The 21,847-nt window shown below is 50.6% G+C and overlaps 1 protein-coding gene across 1 annotated transcript; it reads left to right on the top strand.

Moving 5' to 3' along the window:
- Nucleotides 1-916: 916 nt before the first annotated feature.
- SCD (stearoyl-CoA desaturase) lies at nt 917-21,617 on the top strand. Its single transcript, XM_068687820.1, has 6 exons — nt 917-1,158; nt 4,862-5,147; nt 11,916-12,046; nt 15,552-15,757; nt 16,535-16,767; nt 17,977-21,617. Exons 1-6 carry the CDS (start codon nt 1,132-1,134, stop codon nt 18,174-18,176), a joined length of 1,083 nt encoding a protein of 360 aa, XP_068543921.1. The 5' UTR covers nt 917-1,131; the 3' UTR covers nt 18,177-21,617.
- The last annotated feature ends 230 nt before the right edge of the window (nt 21,618-21,847 follow it).

The following is a 21,847-nucleotide window of genomic DNA, read 5'->3' as shown; positions in this document are numbered from 1 at the left end:
AATTGCCCTCCTCTTCACTTAATGGGGACGGTTTCCCTGGGAAAGAGCCTGGGTTTCCCTCTTACTGGTATTACTGGGGCTGGTGAGAAACTTGTTATGGAAAATAACTGATAGAAACCGAGCGCTTTTTTTTTTTTTTTTTTTCTTTTTCCTTCCACCCTCCACCAGAAGGGACTGTTTTTGGCAGAAATAGCCAGGATTCATCTTAAAGGTTACAGCCAACGTTTTTCCGACTCTTTGTGCATGTCAGGACAAACACCCATACAAATATACATGCCCATCCAGACACAGAGTTGCGAATGTGCTTTTCTCTGCAAAAACCATACTATATATGTGTGTATATATATATATATATGTATATACACATAATGCTCCCCGCAGAGATGCCTACACCGAGGAGCTGCTTTGGGGTGAAGCCCCTTTCCCCACCGCACCCTGCCGCCGGCCGGGGATGGCGGGGGAGCCCTGCGCCCCTCGGGTGCCCCAGCGGAAGGGACACAAAGGGGGGCGGCTGCAGGCGCTGAGATCCCGGGGGACCCGCAGCATCCCCCGCGTAAGGCCGGGGCCGGGGCGCGCTCCCCGCGGAGCCGTGCGCGGAGCCGTGCAGCAGCGGGCGCGCAGGGTGCGCGCCGCGGGGAGCGAACAGCAGATTGCGGGCAGCCAATGGCGAGGGCAAGCCGAGGTGGCACCAAATTTCCCGCAGCCAATCGGCTCGCGAGGGGGAGGGAGGATGAAAAAAAAAAAAAAAAAGAAAAAAAAAAAGAAAGAAAAAAAAAAAAAGCAGCCAGGCATCATGCGAGTTGCCTGGCCCTCGCCATCCTCCTCTTCCTCAGCATCCTTCCTCCCGCCCCCCGCCCCGCCCCGCCGCGCCTCCCCTGCCGGGCACGCCGAGAGCCGGGCCCCCGCTGCGCCTCGCCTCGCCGCCCGCCGCGCTGACCCCGCGCATCTCCGCCGCGGGCAGGGGGTCACCGGGAGGCCGGGGCGTGGAGAGCCCGGCCCCGCTTAAATAGCTCCGCACCCGCCTCCCCAGCCGCACAGCTCGCCGGGCGAGGGGGCCGACAGGAGGCAAGAGTCCCGCAGCCGCCGGGGACATCCGCGCACCGCCGCCGCCGAGGAGCCGAGCCCTGCCCCATGCCTGCGCACTTGCTGCAGGAGGAGGTAAGCGCGGAGCTGCGGGCGGCCCCGCGCCTCGCCGCGCTGCTTTGTCTCGGCCTCGCCCCGGCCTCCTTCCTTGCAGCCTCCTTCCTGCGCTGCTGCCGCTGCCGGCGTGGGCAGCCACGCGTGTCCGTGCGCGCTCCGATGGGCGCCGATGTGCGGGGCCATCGTCGGGCGAAGGCGATCGGTGCGCGCCTGAGGCTCGTGGGGAGGTGGCGGGGGGAGCGGAGGCATCCGCCGCTGGGGTTATCTCCTCGCAGGGGGCTCGGGGAGACGGGGAGCACCCTCGAATGAAGTGGGCAGAAAATACAGGCTTGTTTTAAAAACATCGATCCAAGCCTGCTGGTCGGGGCTGTTGAGGAAGGTCCGTTGTGGCGTGAGGTCGTTGTAGTGCTCAGGCTGTGATTTTTATTTATTTTTCCGAAAGAAAGGGCTTTTACTTAACAGCGTTTTTAAGCCAAATGTTGCAGCAGGGAGCGTCTCTAGGACAGACGCAAGGTGAAAGTGGCCAGCTGCCCAGATGAAATGAATGACTGTGTCTGCAGTGCCAGAGCCAAGCAAACATACAATGGGGAGACAGCCCATTTTTGGCATAAGACAGGCTGAATAACAACCCAGCAACAGGAAGAGATGTAGAGTTGTTGGATCTCTAGAGATTTTTTTTTTTGTATTATTATTTTTATATTTTGCCTCCTGGCTATCACCATTTGCCCGAGGGGAAGCAAGGGCTGATCCTGATGCTCCTGCTCTTGTGTTCTCATCCTTTCCACCTCTGCCTGTGCCAAGGAGTGGGAGGTAAACCACAGCCCCGCTGCCTTGCCTGTCGCCAGCACACAGGGTCTCTCCCCCATCCTTTTGTGCAGGTGCTGTGACCTTCCAGGGATGCTGGGATGTAAATAATTGTATTCTTCTCACCACCCGAAATGGATGCCAAGGACAGTGTGCTCGGACCACGTTCCTTGGTCTTGACGTGTACTTTGGGGCATATCCTAGAGGCTGGGAAGAATCCTGTCCCTGGGTCACGTTGGGCATATTTAAATAAAGTGGACCTGAGATTCAGTGCCCTGGGGCCCCTAGGCTGAACCCAGCACTGGAGCCTTTGAGCTGCAGCTGGTTGTAGTGCTGGCTGGCTGCCAGGATCACCTATTGAGTGTTCGATGCTGGGTAGGGTATGTGGGGAGGCGTGGAGATGGGGGAGCACATCTGTTCTGCAGATGAGAGCTGCCAAGTCATTCAGAAAGGAGGGAGAGCTCATGAAAATGATTTAGTTGGCTCCCTCCCCCTCTCGTCTGTAGACCCCAGATCAATTCCCATCCCGTTTTCCTTGGTAGGAGCTGCCGGAGCTACTGTGGCCATAAGGGGATAAAAATCCTTTCTTCTCTCCTTGTTTCCCTGGTCTCCAGCTAAATAGCTGCCCACTTCTCCCTCCCTTTCCCCCCTCATCAAGGCTGTAAAGGTAGAGCTGTATTTCACAGCTGTTTTATAGCCCTTTTGATTTAAGGTTAGTTTACATGTGAGAAATGACCAGTTCAATTATATCAGGGTAATTCTAGCAGCAAAGGCATGCTGGTAAAATTCCTCATGTGGCTGCTGCGATGCTGGAAGAATGATTTTTTTTCCTCTCTGCTGTTTCCTTTGCACTCTCCCTCCTCCTCCTCTGCTCCCGTGTAACTCTGACAGTGACATAAGCTGTCACGGAGGAGAAAAAATGCATCTCCAACCCCACATTCTTACTCTGGAAGCAGCATGTCCATATGGGGAGCGTTACCCTTCTAATTATACCACCAGCTCTCTGTTGGGAATTTTTCCTGCATAGACAAGCCTTAGGTTTTTTGGTAGATTGTCTCCCAGCCAAGGAAGAAAACTGTGCCTTCCTGCCAAAATGTCAGACGAGAATATCTGACACTTTGGAATAGGCAGGACTTATGCTCTCCGGATTAGAAGCCATTTCTCATGGCTCTTTTTGGGGCGATTGCTGAATTCTCCAGCAGCTGGAGATATCACGCCCTCAAACCGACGTTAAATAGAAAAGCAGGGAGGGACGGCCCGTAGCTGGGATGCCAAGGTGGCTGGTCCCACGCTCAGCGGTGCCTGAGTTCACTGGAAACATCAGGATGCCCGGTAGTATCCAGGGTTTTTCCTTTCTAACTGTGATAAATTCGATTCTAGAAGGAAAAACTTAGAGAGCTCCTCGTGTAGCAATTGTTTTACTTCCCAAATGTGGGGAATCTCCCAGCTTTACCAGCTCCTCCCTGTAGGAAGGTATGTCTGTAACCCTCTAGTTTCTACCCTTGGGAAAGGGAGGAGTTGGGGTGGCCACGTAAGCTGCCTGGCCTGATTTTAATGCCTCCCTCAGGAAACTAGGCCATGGCAGAGCGGTGGTCTTTCACGAATCCCGAGTGCCTGGGGTTCAATCTGCTTTTGATTTGGGAAAGGTTTCTGTCTGGAAAGGAGCTCCCTGGCTGCAGGCTCCCGGCTTTGCCGTGGCCTCCCCCCCCCACCCTGTCTCTCCTGCTCTTGCCGGGGGGCTTCTCAGCCCGGCTGCCCGAAGAAGCAGGCAGTGCAGGGCCGTGGCCTTCAGGGAGGAGGCAGGCTGGGGCAGCACGCCCCTACCAGCCACGTCCCACATGCCCAGCACCTCTGGGGTCGAGCCCAGGCATGTGCTTGGGCTCGGGCCCGAGGAAGGGCTGCAAGCGCCAGCAAACACGCGGCTGTCAGGATGGAGATGGAAATCGGTGATTCAGGGTTCAGTGACCTGTCTCATTAGGGTCAGTCCTGCCTGCGCCTTTCGTCATGCGTGCCTGCTCGGGCGGGCTGTCACTGCGCCAGGGCAAACAAGCATGTGGAGAGGGAATGTTGTGTCATGGTTACAGGAGGGAGCCGGGAGCCAGACCCAACGAGCTTGCTCCTTAAAACTTCTTATCCCTGCATTGGTGGCCTTGGCTCACGGGGTTGCCTTCCCTTGCCTCAGTTTGCCTGTGGGTGGAAAAACGGGACAGGGATAAGAAGCTCAACGGCAGCTGTGAAATAGGAGCTGCAGGTCTGACTGGTCTCCATGCATGAGGTCTTGCCGCATCCTAGCCCGGGTGGTGAGGCACGGGGATGTGAAGAACCCCCCAGAGAAACCCCCCATGGATGCTTCCCAGTGCTCCCTTGTGATCCCTAGTGGGGTGACACAAAGACACGGGAGGTCAGGAGCAGCCCAACAATTGAAAATAAAATCATATTTCAGATCATATTTCTCTCCCACCTCTTTGTTCATTCACAAGGTTTCCTTTATTGTTGTCTGCTTGTGCACATGCCCAGACTGCAAACCCACCTTAAAAACGCCCACTAATAAAACTGAAGGAAAATAAAAATCCTTGCAGCCTACAAAAGAGCTCACCAAAGCCACTGGTGGATAGAAGACTGGCTTTCAAGACTTTTTCTTTACTTTCCGCATGGTGTCTGCTGTTCACCTCCTCCCCCAGGAAAGAACAGGCTGTCTCCATTTTGCAGGCCATCCCTTGGTAGGGCTAGAGTGGCTGTTCTTGGTGCCAGGGGCTAAGCTGAACAAATGGAACCTGCCAGGGAAACTGCAGGCTGCGAGTCATGGTACTGCCAGCCTACCTATCCACCTTTCAGCTTCCTGCATTTGTAACCACTGATTTCTTGTTTTGTTTCCCCTTTTTCCTTTCTCAAACACATCCATTGCCACCTCTCCAAGGAGTTCTCCTCCGCTTCCAGCACCACCACCGTCGGCACTGTCACCTCCCGGGTGACCAAGAATGGGGATGCCGTCATGGAGAAGGACTTACTCAGTCATGAGGACTTGGCAGCAGCCCGGGGCATGGTAGACGACATCTTTGATGAGACCTACCGTGAGAAGGAGGGCCCCAAGCCCCCCTTGCGATACGTCTGGAGGAATATTATCCTCATGAGCCTGCTGCATCTAGGGGCCATATTCGGGTTGACACTGATACCTTCTGCAAAGATCCAGACCTTGGCGTGGGGTAAGCACATTCCTCCACTTGTTTCTTGACATCTGCAAATATTGTTGTTGGGTGGTGATGTTTTTTTCCTCCAGGCCTGCAGACTCAGAGAGGAGAAAGAATTGGAGGTCTTCTGTTAGAAGGAGGTGCTCAGGCAGCTTCATAGCAAGCTGTGGGAAGGCATATTGGTGTCTCCTGTAAGGTCATGAGGGGGAAGAATTTGGCAGGGGACTGCTTGGCTGCATAAAGGGTAAACTTGGTGCATAGGCATTAGACAAGATGTGGGAAAGATCTTTCCTCCTATTTTACAGCATCCTTGCAGGCTCATGGAGGTCCTCTGCTTGACTGGCTTTTACAATGGGAGCTGGCAGAGGTGGGGGCCTGGTTTTCTGGTACATGCAGCCCTCTCAGGAACATTCCTGACACTGAGTGGGAAACAAAAATCTTGGCATGAAGCAATTCTGGTCAGCTAGGTTTGGAAGTAGCCCATACCTGAATATGCAGCCACTACCAAGGTGAAGCACAGAAAATGTTTGATGGAGCACTGTGACAGTCCCAGAAACTTAGGAAGAAAGATACTAGTGAGAGCACTTTTGAGAGTGTCTGGGAATGCAAGATACAAGGAATTTGGTGAGAGGCTGCTGCCACAAATAAGACCCATTCCTGCCCTTACCAAGGGAGGATATAAAGCCTGCAGAGATTCCATGTGTGTGAGGAGAAAGAGGAAAAAATACAGTTATATTGAGGGTAAAAGTCAAGAATTAAATGTGAAGTCCAGTCTTGTACCATTCTTATAAAAGCACAGATTGGCCCCCATCATCCCAGAATTAAGGCTGACAACTTTCAAAACATAAATAAGTGGCTCTCCAGGCAGCAAATTCCAATGGAAAGCACAACCAAGCAGAAGGTAGCTAGGAGAAGCTCCCCCTTCTGTGAGACCTTGCCCTGGGCAGGAACCAAAATTCTCCTTTGACTGCTTGAATGGCAGCTGGGACCAGGGCCCGAGCTGCTGGGGAGCCTCACTTTCCATGAGGCTTTGTGTGGACTCCCAGAGGGTTCAATAAGCCAAACTGTTCCCAATGGGGAGGTCTAGAGACTGCATCCAGCCCTGGCCTTTCTGTGAAGCAGGGCATCCTGAAATAAAAAGCCCTAGTCACATTTGAGACCTGCTGGCATGGCAGCAGTGCTTTTAGTTTCAGTGGTGCTCCTGCAAAGTGCTGAGCTGAAGCCTGGTGACAGGCCCCAGAGATGTCCTCCTGGAGACTCTTGCTCTGCCTTGGTGTCCCTGCTGGATGGGACCCTGGGACAGTCATGGTCTCAAAGCCTGTCCTCCTGACAGCTGTGAGCTAGGAGCATCGCAGCTGGGCCGGGAAGGAGATGGCTTCCTGGGCTGCCAGACTGAGAGCTGGTGGTTGCCTCTCCAACCACCAGAACATCTCACAGACAGGGCCCTGGGGATGGGCATCACTGGAGGCCATGGGGCTCAGATGCTGGCTACAGCATCAGCGGGGACAGAGGCAGTGTTCCCTCTTCCCACACAGTCACTGTGGCCTTTCACAGGGCCGTTATGAAAGAAAACTTTGGTGACCTTTCCCTTGTGAAAATTTGACAGGCTCCAAGGACGGGCTGTGCTCTTCCCTGGGTCTGGCAAGGCTGGGCAAAACACGCAGCCTCAGCACAACCTTGGAAAAGTGTTTCTGGGCTGTCTGTGTGGTGGGAAGTCCCATTCCCGGGCTCACGGCTTCAGGCAGGGGCTGCTGACTTGTCTCACACACTGTGCTGGCAGCCAGGGTCATCCAACCCCCAGCCAAATATCCTCAGAGCTTTGGGGCAAGGAGGAGGCAGAGGGTAAGTCAGGCTTACTGGTTTTATTTCCGCTGAAATGTGCTGTAATTTCCAAATCCATCCAACACTTAAGTGGGCTCAAGCATCTTGATCCAGAAGGTTAGTGATGTCTTACCCCGCCCCCCCCCCGAAATGATCTCTGAAGCAGTGTCCTTGCAATCATGTGCAAGTTCAGGATATCTGCGTGGCATCCCACGGCACTTCTTGGGAATCTGCCTTGCTTTTTTTCCTGGCTCCTGTCCCTCCCACTCCCCTCCCTCAGCCAAATCTGATGTGAAGTGCCAGTGGCTGTCTGGCCACTGTGAGGCACTGCATGATTCTTCAGTGGCTTCTGAAGTGACAATTGCCCTGGGATGGGGAGAAGGAAATGGAGTTTGGGGAATTGCATTGTCTTGCGCTGGCCGAAGATCCATCCTGTGTTAACAGAGCTGCAGTAGCACAAGAGAGCTCCCTGTCCTAGGTCACTTGTTCTGGGAAAGGACCACCATTTCCAGCACACACAGCTTTCTCAGCTGATTCCTTTCTTTGGGACACACAGGCCTCTGCGACTGTCTTTTCAGTGACTTGCTGTTACCTTCCCAGCACCCCCTGTTAGTGAGGACTGCAGTTCCTATTTGAGCTAGTGAGAAGAGGACTACAGTTCCCATTCAACACAAAAGGATAGAACAGCAGGGACTTATTTTGCTCCTAACCGTATGCCATGGGTTCATGGCAGAGCAGCTCTCCCAGTGGTAGTTTTGGAGCTGCTGGTTTTGTTTTTGTTTGTTTGTTCAGACCATTTCTTCCTTAGGCTGTGTACATACAATGTAAAACCAACATGGCCCCAGATGTTCTGTGTTGTGACGCTGCAGGCAGCTGTAGTGCCTGGTAGCTGATCTACCTACTGTATTTTTTATAAGGAGCAATTCCCTGCTTTATATCCTCTTCATCTAGGCCACTGTCTCCTTGATGTTTCTGTCCCTCTGAAACCAGTTATATTGGTGACTGTGTCCTCTTTTGTTTTCATTTCTCTGTGTGCTAATTCCTCTTTGTCTCTCAAGCTCTCCAGCCCTGCCTTCATCATTGTTTGCTGTTCTGCATTGCTGTGTGCATTGTATCCCCTGATCTCTTTCTGGTACAGAGCTTCCCAGAACGAGCTGGGGTTGTTGATCAGGTGAAAGCTCACCATATTGAGAGCTCTCTAAGCTGGTTAGAAAGCCAGCTCCCGTCTTTATTTACTCTCATCTCCACTGCACTTGACAAAGTCTGGCTCGTTCTCTTTCTCTTCAGGGATCATGGGCAGATTTTGTGTCATTTGCCAGACTGAACCTGGAGGGGCAGAATGCAAAGGTGATTGACAGCTTCTTCTTTCACTGCTCTCGGCCTCACACAAAATACGATTTGTAGGGTGTCTTCCTGGCCCTCAGGTGCAGCAGAGAGATAATATATGTGTAAAGCCCTATTGGTCTGGCTAGCAGTGTTTATAAAACAGTGACAGAACTTCCTGCCTTGGTGCTCTGACAATACCGTAACTTCTCGCAGCACCAGTGGTGACAGAAACATGGGTTGATACTGGTTTTTGTTACTGCTGCATCACCTTTGGACCGAGGAGAGTCTTGCTAGATAATTTAGGTAACTGGCAGCCTGAAAATCTCAGCCAGCACTAGCCACAGGAATGTGTCCAGCAAAATGTTTACAGAAGTCTGTTGTTGCTTTCCCATCAAGGCTGCTACTGGTAACACCTCTGTTAGTGTCCTCTCCAGGCTTTACTAGCACGGAGGGGAAGTTCTGATTTTTGCCAGACAGGGAAGTCAAAATTTAGCAACAGTAGCTCCTATTGCTCCTTCTGAACACTGTTCCCCTTATGCAGCCTGTATGCATTTCTTTGCTCTTTGTATCTTTTTCCTGAGAGCAGCAGCTGTCTCGTTATCCTTAGGAACAATCTGGCTAGCGAGGACTGGGAGGCAAGGAGGAAACAGTCCTGAGCTGTGGCTTTCCCTCCCAGTGAGCAGAAGCCCAAGGACACTTGTTGGAGCAGGGACACCTCTTCAAGTAAACATCCTCAGTGTTGAATGCAGGTGACAATGCCTTTAGCACATTCCTGGCTTCCTATCATAACTTGAGGTCTGAATCCAGGCCACAAAGAGGTGAAGCCTATTGAGTCACATAGGCATGACTGAAGCTGAAATGTTTTTGGATTCATTTTTTGGACCACCAAGTGCATATTACTGCTAGTGGTCATAACTCTTTGTATTCCAGTTGAAGGGGTCATTGACAACATCACCTGTGAGGTGACAATGTTTTGGATGTTGGACACTTCAAAGCCACAGTCATGTCACGGTACAGAACATGATGTTGAAACCTCAGCTGATGGAGTGCCCAAGTCCTTCAGTTTGGGACAACGTCACGGGGCTACTATGAAAACCTTGGCTACATTATCTTGCCTTCTCTGTTCTCTTTCCAATTCTTGTCCTAGTGAATGATCTTAGAGAAGCTTTACTTCTTCATTCCCTGTGAGATACTCATTCCATGGCTATGCCATGGTTATCTGTTTGTGGGAATGAACCCTCTGAATCATTAGGGTTCTCTGTTCCAGATTCCAGATCCTATTTTTGCAGCAATTCTCACTGTCATGACCTACATGTCTGGTGGAGCTAAAAGCCCCCAAGTAGAGTTCAGGTTTCTGTGGGGCTGAGTGACATGTATGCAGAACCTGAGAATCAGGTCCCTTCCCACAGGATATGTCTGCTCCTTAGACAAACTGCAGCTATTGTAGAGGGGCTAGAGGCAGGGCAGCACAGGCTTAGAGTTGTGGGACTCATCTAAGAAGTCAGCATGAGCTGCTGCTGCTTGAGGGTTTTGGATGAAGGCTCTGACTGTTCCATGCCAGAGCACCTGAAAGCTGCGGGTACTCTTCCAGATTTGTAACAAAGTCTTTCAGTTAAGATTACCCAGAGCAAGTACTGGGTTATCTCGTTTCTGGGTCTGTCTCAGTCCCCACCATGTCTCTTCTGTGTTTCCTTGTGCTGACTGATATGTCTTCATTGTTGGTGTCAGTTTTTGCTGGGGGATGGAGATATCCACAGGCAAATGTTGAGAAATGCCTGTGTCAAAGAGATGCTGGACAGCTTCCTTCTTGCAAAACTGAAATACCACAGCCTTTAGCCAGACCCATCTTCCCAGAGGCCTTTTTTAATCAAAAAATTCCTGGTCAGCATGTGAGGGTTAACTAGAAAGAGAAGCTTGAACTCAGGGCTATAAAATAGGGCCTGTATTCTCCTAACCTGGCATTTACTTTCTAGTGCCATTAGAGATGATGAAAGATTGCATAGTTCAATTTCTGTCCTCAGTGCACCATTAACTCTCACCTACTTACCCCGCAGTGGAGAGCTGGGCTTCTTCCCTAGAAAGTTGCCTCCCACATCCTTGATCCAGCACCTGTTGCAAGGTGCCATTGTTTTTTCCATTGACTCCCTGTTTGGTGTTTCTCATAGAGTACATACACACAAAGTATGCACAGGTTTGAGAGATACTGCTCTCAGCTTTGGTATAAACCGCTTGTCACTCTTCAAAACTTACCTCAGCTGCTGAGGTGTGCAGAGTAGGTATTAAGTTGCCCAGAGGCAACTTATGAAATATGGTTTGCAGGGTATAGCAGCCTATGTCCAAAGGAGAATGGTGGTGTGTCACACTCCTACTGCCACTAGGATGTGTCTGACCCATCCAGGAGTAGGTTAGGTTGTTACTGCAGTGTCTGAGGTTCTTCAGATCGGAGTCAAATGTTAGGTGTATTCTCAAGGTTTGCTTTCTGGATGAATTTGTGTAGATAGTGACTGATTTAAAACAAGTTGAAATCTAAAACCAACAGTAAACTAATCATGAGATGGTTCATAACTTTTGAGTCAGCATCACCAGGCTAGAGGAGGCCTTCAAGGTGTCCAGAATAAGTACTTTCTTGTCAGTGAGGCTGAAGGTAGACCTGAAAAGAATGCCCTGCTCCAGCATCCCTCCCTCTCCCCTTCCAGGTCTGACCAGTTTTGTGATCTTTGCTCAGCTCCATTATCTTCTGCAAAGGCCAGATCCTGCTGCATTTGCTTTCCTTTTCATCCCTTTTCATGCCCTGGAAGTCAGTTATGGCCAGTGATGGTACTCCCGAGAGACTGCAGAGGCCCTGGAAGACAGGAGGCAGAGGTGCGCTGAGCTGAGACATGCAGTGCCTTCTGCAGCAGGCCAAATGGCTGAAATCTGCAAATTTAAACCAGGGACAGTTACTCCTGCAGGAACTGGGAAGATGTCCCTTCCCCCAGCAGACTGAAGGTGGATCAATTGACACGTGCACAGATGTGCACCCTTCCCTCTCAATTCCTGAGCTTAGAGTGCAAATCAGCTGTTGAATGCCCTCCGTCTTTCTGCCAAATCTCCTGACCCTTCCTTCCTAGAGAGTCACTTCTCAGATCCAGTTTCTTTATTAGCCCCAGCTTCCTAGCATAATGTTGCTATGACCCTATTAAGATCATTTCTCCATTTAGGACCAAATGCTGGAACACAGGTTAATCTCCAGAGGCCCAAGGAAGGCAGGAGAGACAAACACATGATCTGGAGGGAGAAGAATGTGGTTTTTCACCAGCTCTCAGAGAGGCAAGGAATTCCCCTCCTGACCTGTGTGGAAAGGGAATACATGAAGCAGCCTTGAGGAAGGGGGATCAGAAAGAGCCTGGGAATGGGAACCTGTGGGCAGTTTTAAGTCTGTGATTGGGGTGAAGGTGAAGCATCAATGGAATGGTTGATTAGATCTTTTCTCTGGCCAGTGCTTTTTTTTTTTTTTTTTAAACTGTCTTAGTTTGTTCCTTCTGTGGGCTTTTTCTCTTGCATACATAGCTTTGGGGGAAGGCCTGCTTTTCTGCCTGAAACTTTGCTGCAGGCTTACTTGCTCTAACTGCTCCAACACTTTAATTTCTTCTCCAGCCGTTCTGTGTTTCGTGGTGAGCGCTCTGGGGATAACAGCTGGATCTCACCGCCTCTGGAGCCATCGGTCCTACAAAGCCACGCTGCCCCTGCGGATCTTCTTGACTATTGCAAACTCCGTGGCCTTCCAGGTAAGCATCTCCTCCATGTGCTGCTGCTGGTCCTCAGAAGGAAGTGCTCCCCTGAATCTGTGTCTCGGACACAGGGTTCAAGATTAAGATAGATTCCTCTCTCCTACTACATCTTGCTAGCAAACAACCTGCCTTTTCTATCTAACACTGTGGTGCCAGAGTCCATCTTGTCTTCACCTTATTCCTTCAGAGGGTGACTGTGAAATGAACCTTGCTAATGAGGTGGGGGAAGGACTATTCACCAAGGCCAGGGGTAGGAAACCTCTCCAAAGCAGGAATGTACCCTTCAGTCAAGTGCGGTCCCCTGTGCTTGCCCTGGGAGGATCTGTGAAGTAAAGGAGGTGTGGAAGTGCCAAGTACTCTCTTGGTGCCTCACCTTCCCCTTGTTGCACTGCTGACAAGGGGAGACACATCTGCACAGCCTGGGGAGCCAGTCTGTGGAATTTGCTGCTGCAGAAAGAGCAAGAACTTGAGCTTATGCATTTAGGGGGATGCTTCTTTGGTTCAGAAGAGTGATGGTTAGGAATAACCCTGTTATTAAGTCATGCCACTGGCTTTCAGAGAGTCATCCCAGGGCAGTGATGTTTCAAGGAGAGAAGGGTTGGGCCTATTCAGAGTGGCCCAAGTGACTGCAGGCAGCTGATAAGCTTCTCAGGATATTGCTTAACCACTCACGGGAGCACTTTGCCATCCACAAAGCAAACAAATTGGGAAGTCCTTAGGGACTGTAAATAGTAGCAGAGATGGCCCTGAAGAAGTTAGAGAGAAAACCCCAATTGGATTGGCAAGTAAAAAGCGTGGCAGTCTCTCCTGTTTGCTGCCTTGATGGAGCTCTAATGCACTCTGTCTTCCAGCTGTACTCAAAATGACTTCATACAGGCTTGCTACTGTGTAGGAAGTACTGGGTAGTGCAGCAGGGTGCAGTACTTTCTGCTAGAAAACAGTGCACAGAAAAGTGCCAGTGCTGTGCCCTTAAATAATTCTTAAGTCGAGGTGTGGGGAGAAGGGTAAAGCCCAAGTGAGACCACCTATTTCAAAGCCATTATCTCTTTGCTCACTGTGTAGCTGTAAAGGATATAATCTTATTGACGTGTGAACAGAACAGGGTGGGAATGTTTTTTCCAGCTTTGGAAAACATTCTAAAACACCATTCACACTCCTATTCTCTGTTAGTACCAAACCAGAGTCTTCCATGTGGAAGAGGAAGGACCAAGCTGTTGATTCCAGCTGCTGGCCCAGCACTCAGCATGGGAACAGGATGGGTTGCTTTGTATTGGCCAGTCCCATAAAAAACATCTTTCAGCTGGGTTATAGGGCAGAGGGGGGAAAGAATTTGCTGAGTTATTGCTATAGAGGATAGGAATAGACAAAGATGAGAGACAGACAGATATTTCAGCATCGGTAGGAACTAATCCAAAGTTTTATGGAAAAGTCATTACCATTCCTCCTGAATTTTTCTTTTAGTAGTTGTTTTCAATGAGCTCAAGACAGAGTTTATTTTCAATTTACCTCATTCCTGTTAGTGGCAGCAGCTCCAAGATCAGACTGATAATTTTTAAGGCCAGAGAAGACCACAGATTATCTGAGGTCCTCCAGAAAATGCCTGTTGGCTGTTCAGAGACTTGTGGTTTCAGAGAATTTGAGACTTGTACATCTAGTCAGTTCCTTCACCTGCAAGACTAGGCAGCCGCAGCACAGTAAAAGCTCTTGTAGTTATAACCTGTTGTGGTGGTTTTACTCAGGTGGGCAGCCAAGCTCCACCACAACCGCTCTCTCACTCCCCCTCTCCTCAGAAGGAGGGGGAGAAAATACAACACAGAGAACTCGAGGTTTGAGATGAGAAAGGTTTAATTAAAGGGAAAGGGAATGGGCAGGAGAAACAGATGCAAAAGAAACAATCAGTCCGCGCGGAAGCACAGAGAGAGAGAAAAATTATTCTCTACTTCCCATCAGCGAGCGGTGTTCGGCCACGTCCTGGGAAGCAGGGCCTCAAACGCGTAGTGGTTGTTCAGGAGGAACAGCCCCCTCCCCCACGAGAGCCCCCCCTTTTATTGCTGAGTGTGACATCAGGTGTTATGGAATATCCCTTTGGTTGGTTTAGGTCAGCTGCCCCGGCAATGTCCCCTCCCCATCACTTGCCCACCCCCAGCCTGCTGGCTCTTGGGGGCTTAGGAGTCCTGATGCTGTGCCAGCACTACGCAGCAATAGACACAACACTGGAGTGATATCAGTGCTGTTCCAGCTACGAGTGCAGAGCACAGCACTGTGCAGGCTGCTGCAGGGAAAAGGTGACTCCAGCTCAGACAGACCCAACACACCTGTAGCTGGACACTCAAGCAAGGAGGGTTCTCATAGGCTTTGCATGCTGATCTGAGAAAGCCAAGGTTGCAGTTAGAGGTCACCACAAGCTAAGATCTGCAGAAAAGGTATAAGCTAAAGTTTGTATCAAGATTCTGACGTTTCAGCTTTGAGCCCCCTGGTATGCTTGTGTACATGGTGTGATGGAGGTACCATGCTCCAGCTGGGGTACGTGATCTCTTTACAGATTTGTGCCTGCTGCCTCCAGCAGAAGGCGAGGTACATAGAAGTCCTACGTACTTATGAGATTAAGGAGCCGGTTGTGTAGTAGAAGAAATAAGATGTGTGCTTGGATCTGTTTCTTGTTTCCTAGTTTACTGTAATAAATGGCTTTGAGCACATCAGAATCTTGGTGTAAAGGAGTAAGTACAGGAATCTATTCTTAAAACTGGCCATAACAAACATTTCTTAATACAAATGATGAAAACTGACATTTTCCGAATTGTATTGATTTTGCAGATTAAACTGAATGGGTAAAGGAGCCAAAAGGGATGATTTTTGGTAATTGTCACTGAAACTGTGTGTTTATTCTATTTCTAAAGTGAGACCTGCCTTTTAAGATAATTTGATTTCCAAGAAAACTAAAAAAGGCCCCCCAAGTTAAACAGATTTGGCAATCCCAGGAAAAGTAAGGCAGGTTGACCCGTGGAAAGTGTAGATATGGAGGGAAGGGGCAAGTTGGTCAATCCCAGCTGGCAGCGTGTAGAGACAGGGACATATGACCAATAAGTGCTGAGTGTGTGAGGGAGGAGGCATTGACTGCCCAATTGGGACCAGCTATTGCAGGGGTGGGGGAACAAAGGGACCCATCAGAGCCTGCGGTGCTGTGGAGAATATGCAAACCAAAGCCTAAAGCCTAAAGTTAATCAGTTTGAATAATAATAAAAGAGAGAAAAGAAGACCCACCAAATAAACTAATTCTGAAGACAAGTAAAATGGCTGAGCAAAGAAAATCCAATGCCTGCTTTAAAAGTCAAAGAAAACAAAATAAAAAAATAAACAAAACAAAAATATAAAGAAAGATAGCATGACCAATACAAGTTCAGATCAACAGGATTTAGTTGTCTAAACATTTTAGGCCCTTTTGTTACTTTGAAGGGATCATCTCTAGCCCTGGCCCTAAGTCTCTGCTCCCCTTGCCTTGCAGAATGACATCTACGAGTGGGTCCGGGACCATCGTGTCCACCACAAGTTCTCTGAGACAGACGCAGACCCCCACAACGCCATGCGGGGCTTTTTTTTCTCCCACATTGGCTGGCTGCTGGTGCGCAAGCACCCAGATGTGATAGAGAAGGGCCAGAAGCTGGACCTGAGCGACATAAAGGCCGACAAAGTGGTGATGTTCCAGAGGAAGTGAGTTCTGGGGGGAGCCCCGGCATGAAGGTGTGTGGGGTGGGATGGGGTGGGCCGGGGAGCACAAGCACCTTTGGAGCATGAAGGGGATCGAGGGTGTCACGAGAGAAGCGTGAGTCTTTGGTCTGCCTGAGCCTTTGCTGTGGGATGAGCTCTCTGAGAAATCAGCCGTGCCTCTCCTGCAGGAAGTATTTGGGAGCTGGTGCTGCTGCCAGCCCTCCTACACCCCTTTCTCCCGTAGTACCTCGCCAGCAGCGGGCTGAGTTTCCCACCACAAAGCACCTTCACACCTGCTTGCCCCCAGCCCAGCTGCTGCTTTGGCTGGCCCAGAGCCCACCCGCGGGTGCCTCCAGGCCATCCTTGGAGGAGCTGTGGTATGCTTTCCAGGTCATGCCTCTGCCTCTCTCCCGTCAGTGTGCTGGAAATGGTGTGGTGAAAGGGGAGTTGAAAATGGGGATGTGAGAGGGGCAGTCACTGAGAAAGACAGTCTTGGTTCACTCATGCCTCTTGTGTGGGATGTCTCAGCTGTCTGCGGCTGTACTGGGGCTCATTCCCAGAGGAGGTGAGCCTGTCACTACATCTGCAGGGATGGGAAACTGAAGTCTCCAGGAATGGCTTCTGTGTATTCAGGGTAAAAGATGCAGGGCTCAGGGCTGAGGTATTTCTGCACTTGATTTTCCCTGTATAGCTCAGGCAAGTGTGAATCCTCCAAATGGAGGACTGAATCAGCCCCACCTCTGTCACTGAACCATTTTCTCCTGGTCCCTTCCTTTCCAGATACTACAAGCCCTCAGTGGTGTTGCTGTGCTTCACCTTGCCCACTGTAGTACCCTGGTACTTCTGGGACGAATCCATCATCATCAGCTTCTTCATTCCAGCCATCCTGCGCTACACCATAGGGCTCAATGCCACTTGGCTAGTGAACAGTGCTGCTCACATGTTTGGCAACCGGCCATATGATCAGAACATCAACCCACGGGAGAACCCCCTGGTCAGCCTGGGTGCCCTAGGTACGTTCAGCGTCCGTGTCTTTCACTTCCTTGGTGCTGCAGGTGTTTATGGGAATTTCTGTGAATCCAGGTGTCACCATTTCCTCTGCAATCTTCCCCTCCAGCCCTGAAGCTTTTGCATGTGGGGATGTTTCCCAAACTGGTCAGTGAGTACATAAGGGCAGTGGGGTTATCAGCTTCCACCAGCCTTTCTGCAGCCTGGAAAGGGCTCTGTTACACTTAGCACCTCCTTATCTCAATAGCAATATTTTATTTACCCTGCTCCAAGGTCTCTCCGCCCTGTTTACCAGACTGAAAAACTTGTGCTGCAGTCTCTGCTTATCTCTCTTAGACTTACTGTATTGAAAGACAGCAGGCACATATTTGGACGTATTCTTAGGGCAGCTGGTGATTTTTGGGGTACTTGAGGATGGGATGAGATAGATCTTATATGTTTTTTGAAGTTTTGGGAACCTAGGCAAGTATATCCTAGAGTCAGCATTTGCTCTGATCTGTTCTCCCAAACCCAAATCTAAGCTGTTTTGCATCCCTGTACATTAGTGGGTCTGCATTGATTACCACCATTGAAAGATCTGCTCATGGATTTTTAGTAGGCAAGAATTTGAACTGCAGAGAGCCAGGGGTTAGAACAGGAGTCCAGGCAGTGTCAGTGAAGGTGTGAGCACTGAAGCCTGCCTTGACACTCTCCAGAGCAGAGAGTAGCTGTCTAGGGTAGGCTGCTTGTAGAAGTCTGTCTGCATTCCTGCCATCTGGAAATGCCCTTTGGATTTTGGCATTAGGATTATTGGTACTGTAGGATTATTGATTGGCCTCTCCCAGCTTGTCATGGACTTGCTGCAGGTCTAGCTGGTAGCTCAACCTGTACTAAGAGGTTTCTCATCGTGGCAGAGGAAAAGGCACTAGGATTCCCCCAGTGAACCAGAGCCTTTCTAGGTTCCTTGCAACATGCTCATTTTCCTCCAAAGCCCCATTGCTCCTCTATGGCTGTCATTGCATCTTTTGGGCCAGCCCAGGCTTCTCCCAGTGCTGGACCATGCCCAAATGAGATGGGGTAGATCACAGGGAGAAGAAATTTGGCTGAGAGGAAAAAGCAATTTAGAGTCAATCCAGAGTCTGTTCCAGGAACGTAGTGCTTTGGGCCATGTGAAAGGGGCCCTAACCCCTAACCTTAGAGCCCTGCAACATCCTCTCCATGGTCTTGTTTTGCAGGAGAAGGCTTCCACAACTACCACCACACCTTCCCCTATGACTATTCTACCAGTGAGTTTGGCTGGCGTTTCAACTTAACCACAGCCTTCATCGACTTCATGTGCCTCCTGGGGCTGGCCAGTGATCGCAAGAAGGTCTCCAAGGAGGTCATCCTGGCTCGGAAAATGCGGACTGGAGATGGGAGTCACAAGAGTGGCTGAGTTCCTACTCCCCTTCACACACACATCCACACCTCTCCTTCCTCCTTTTTTCTCCCTTTCTCCCTTCCTGACCCCTCCGAACACGCTGGACAAAGGTTTAATGTTCTGTTTACTAACTACTGAATAATGCTACCAGTTTGCTTAAGATAATGATAATGAGTTTTAACCCCCTTCCACACTGTATTTTACGTGATGTATTTAAGATCTGGAGCTCTGCCTTTGTAACGCAAGGCCACCCCTTTCCCTCCTCCCCTTTTCGTTCTTCTCTCTAACCCCTCTGCCCTCTGTGCTTTACTTTGTCCCTGCCTCCCCCGGTGGAGGAGCCGGTAGGAAGCAGCCCGGCCATCGCAGCCGGCTGTACCACGGAGCTGAGGGATGCCCGTATCAGCCAGCTGAAGAGTTGAGCCAAAGTCAGTGACCCTCTCCCCAAAACTCCCTCCCCTCCTTCCTCTGTCCCTCCTCCTTTCTCACGGGTTGCTGATGCTTGGCACGGCCAAACCGCTCCCTGAGATAAGCACCCCCATCCCCTTCCCTTGCCATCAGGTGTAGAGCGCGGGGAGTTTGCCTTCCCCTCCCTGCCTCTCAGCCTCTCTGGCAGGTGGGAGGAGAGCCCCAAGAGTCTCTGAGAGCTCCAGGCAGGTGTGCTGGTGGCTGTGGGCACCACCAGGGGAGCCTCAGCGGCCTTACGGCCTCCTCCCTCTGGCGTGTCCCGTGGGGGCTGGAGGCAGAGCCTGGCTCGGGACCGCGCGGCCCCTTTGGAGAGCCGCAGAGCGGAGGGGACGGAGGGCTGTGCCACCAGCCTCAGGTGGCTTTGTTGGGCGCCACCGAGACTGTGCCAGCAAACGGGACTGTGCCAAAATGGAGAGGGGGAGAAGGATGTAAACCAAAGCTCCACCAAGGTGTTAAGCTGCTTTATGTGCTGGAGGAACAGGGTCCCCACAGGGTGGCAGGTAGATGTCCTGGTGTCCGTGTGTGTCCTGTGGGTATGCCTGTGCTGCATGCAGGGATGCAGGGAACATGGACAGCATGGTGAGGGAGCACCTGTGGGCTCAAGAAGGGGTGAGGGTGTCTTAGAGGACCGATAGAGCAGGTCTCTCTGTCCACATGGGCTCTGTTCGGTCGATTAACAAGTGCCTGACAAACACTGAGACGGAGCCAGGTAGTGAGGAACCAAGGTGGCTTGCAGCCCCCAGCTCCTCGAGGGATGGGGGTGCGCTCCCAAGAGAGCATGGGAAGAGAAAGCAGCTCCTCCTCAGTCCCTCAGCTCGCCTCCCAGACCCTTGCGACCGCCACCTCGCTCCTCAGCCTGGAGAGCAAGCCGCTTGTCCGCCGCGTGGGCAGCGCAGGCGGCTGAGGCAGCTTAAAGGTCGGTTATATCACCAGGGCCCCGAGACAGTGTGGGCAAGCAGCTGAAGGGTGTGTTGGGAAAAAGAAGTCCTTGTGGGTGTTGTTTCCTGCAAGTTGCAGAGACCGCAGCTGGAGTTCAGGCAGTTGGGCTGTGGGTGCAGTGGCCCTGAGCCCCTCACCAGGCTGAATGTGCTTTTTTTTTTTTTCCTTTTAACTCCCTATATCATTATCCACTTTTAGTTTTTTGCTATTAGTTGTAGCAATAGTATCTGTTGTTTTGCTTAAACGCATCAATGGAGCTGGAGGAAAGCACGAGAGGTGACCAGGAAGGGGTGATGCAGGAGTGGGGTTTGTGGCATCTCCCATATTTTGGGGGCAGGCAGGGCAGAGGGGCACAGGTGCCCAGTTCCCTGCCCTGCTCTGCCACGTAGCAGCCAGGCAAGCCTCGCTGGAGCAAGCCTCTGCAGCTTTGCTTTCTCCTGCTGCTGTGATACACACCAGGAACCAGGACAGCTCTGCGATGTTCTCCTTAACTCTCCTTAGCTTGTTACTCAGAAAAGCAGTCCTCCTCTCCTTTTGCCTCCCTGCCACAGCCTTGTTACTGCTCATCACCAGGACCCTTTAGGGCTCTGAGCCATCGGGAGAGATGTGGTCTCCGGCTGAGAGATGTGGTGGGAGGATGGAGCAGGGGAGCCCCTTGGCTCCTGGCATCCTAAAGGCAGGCAGCAGCTGGCTGGAGGCAGCATCCTTACGGCCCCCTTGCTCTGCAAAGGGGCTGTGGCTGGAACTGTATCCTACCATTAAAAAACAAAACTCAAAAAAAGGAGAAACAGTTAGCTCTGAAACTGTGGGCTAACTTCATTTCCATCTAAACCCCTGTGAGGTCCTGGAAGTCTCCAGAGAGGATGAGTTTGCTCCAGCCAGTAATTTGAAAGGGGCTTCGGGGGGGGGGGGAGAAGGTGAGGAGAACAATGTCCTTGCTCCTGGTGCCCTTAGCGTGTTGTGTGATATACCCTACAGTAGAGAAGCGTGCTGTGACATGCTGCAATATCCCACATCCTCTCAGCAGAGAAGCAAGGTATGACATCAAGGGTTCCTTTCAAATTTCAAGTGCTGATTTGGGTCCAGAATCTGGAATTAGGGTGGAAGCTGAGGAGCAGTAACCAAACAGTCCTGGTGTTTGCCCAGTCACTTTAAAGGTAGATTGGCAAATATCTCTGGGTGCCTTAAATCTTTCTTTAATATACATAGGAGTATTGACAGCTATTTGCCGTATTTTATTTTTTTTTGCTGAATTACGAACATTTGAGGGGTTTCTTAATTATTTAATTGCCTACATTGAACTGTGGGTGCAGGTGATTTTGAATGTATGAGTTAGAAATTTTTGTTAGATTAAGAAACAGATACAACACTTTAAGTAGAACTTTGTTTGATATATATATATATCTATATATACACCTATAAATATATATATATATTTTTGGTGGCATGTTTGTATCCTGGACGCATTGTCTGTATGTTTAGTGTAAATGAGTCTGTGAGAGGTGGTAGTGGATGAGGCAGCAGCGGGACCTCATGACTAGAGCTTCTAGTTCTCCTGGGCTCTGCTCCCAGGTAAGCTACTTGCTCACTGCGTGCTTTGGGACAAAGTCACTTAAAAAAAAAAAAAAAGAACAAACCTCTCTGTGCCTCAGTTTCCCTGTCTGAAACATGGGGCTACACCCTGCCTCTCCAGGGCGCAGGGAGCAGGAGGAGGCAGGCGTACCACACGCACACCGATGCTGGCGGAAGCATTTGTTTTCCAAGACCGTTCCCAGTCCTGATGGTATCATGAAGAGCAGCTGTCCAAGCGTTGGGTGTTCGGGGAAGGACTGGAAAGCTGAATCTGCACATTGTCTAAGCTCTGTTACTGTTGAAATGAGAGTAGGATACGATTTTTCACAGCTTAGGGATTTCTGCATAGTAGTATCTCTGTTTTGTGTACTGGACAAGAAAAAAAAAAACTTTTTGAAATAATTTCTACTAATATGGAAACAGACATCTGGTTGTGCTGATCTGAAATTTTATTTGTTCATAATAAAAATGTTACTTTAAGGCGTGTTGGGCTGATGACATGGCGGGCAGGGCTACGCGATCCCGTTTCTCAGCGCCTCCTCCCTTCCCCGAGCAGCAGGAAAGGGCAGAAAAACCTCTGCCTCTTTAAGCGCGGTGAATGAGCGGATTATGATGGCTTTCATACTCCAGCGCCCGGTGGTGGCCGGGCACGCCTGCTGCTGCAGAGCCAACTGCCCGCGCCGCCGGGTTACTGCAGGTTACCTCCAGTC

Source organism: Anas acuta, chromosome 7, assembly GCF_963932015.1.
Source record: "Anas acuta chromosome 7, bAnaAcu1.1, whole genome shotgun sequence".
Classification (NCBI taxonomy): Eukaryota; Metazoa; Chordata; class Aves; order Anseriformes; family Anatidae; genus Anas; species Anas acuta.
The sequence above is the reverse complement of the archived record's forward strand: the minus strand, read 5'-3'. Positions and strand labels throughout refer to the sequence as shown.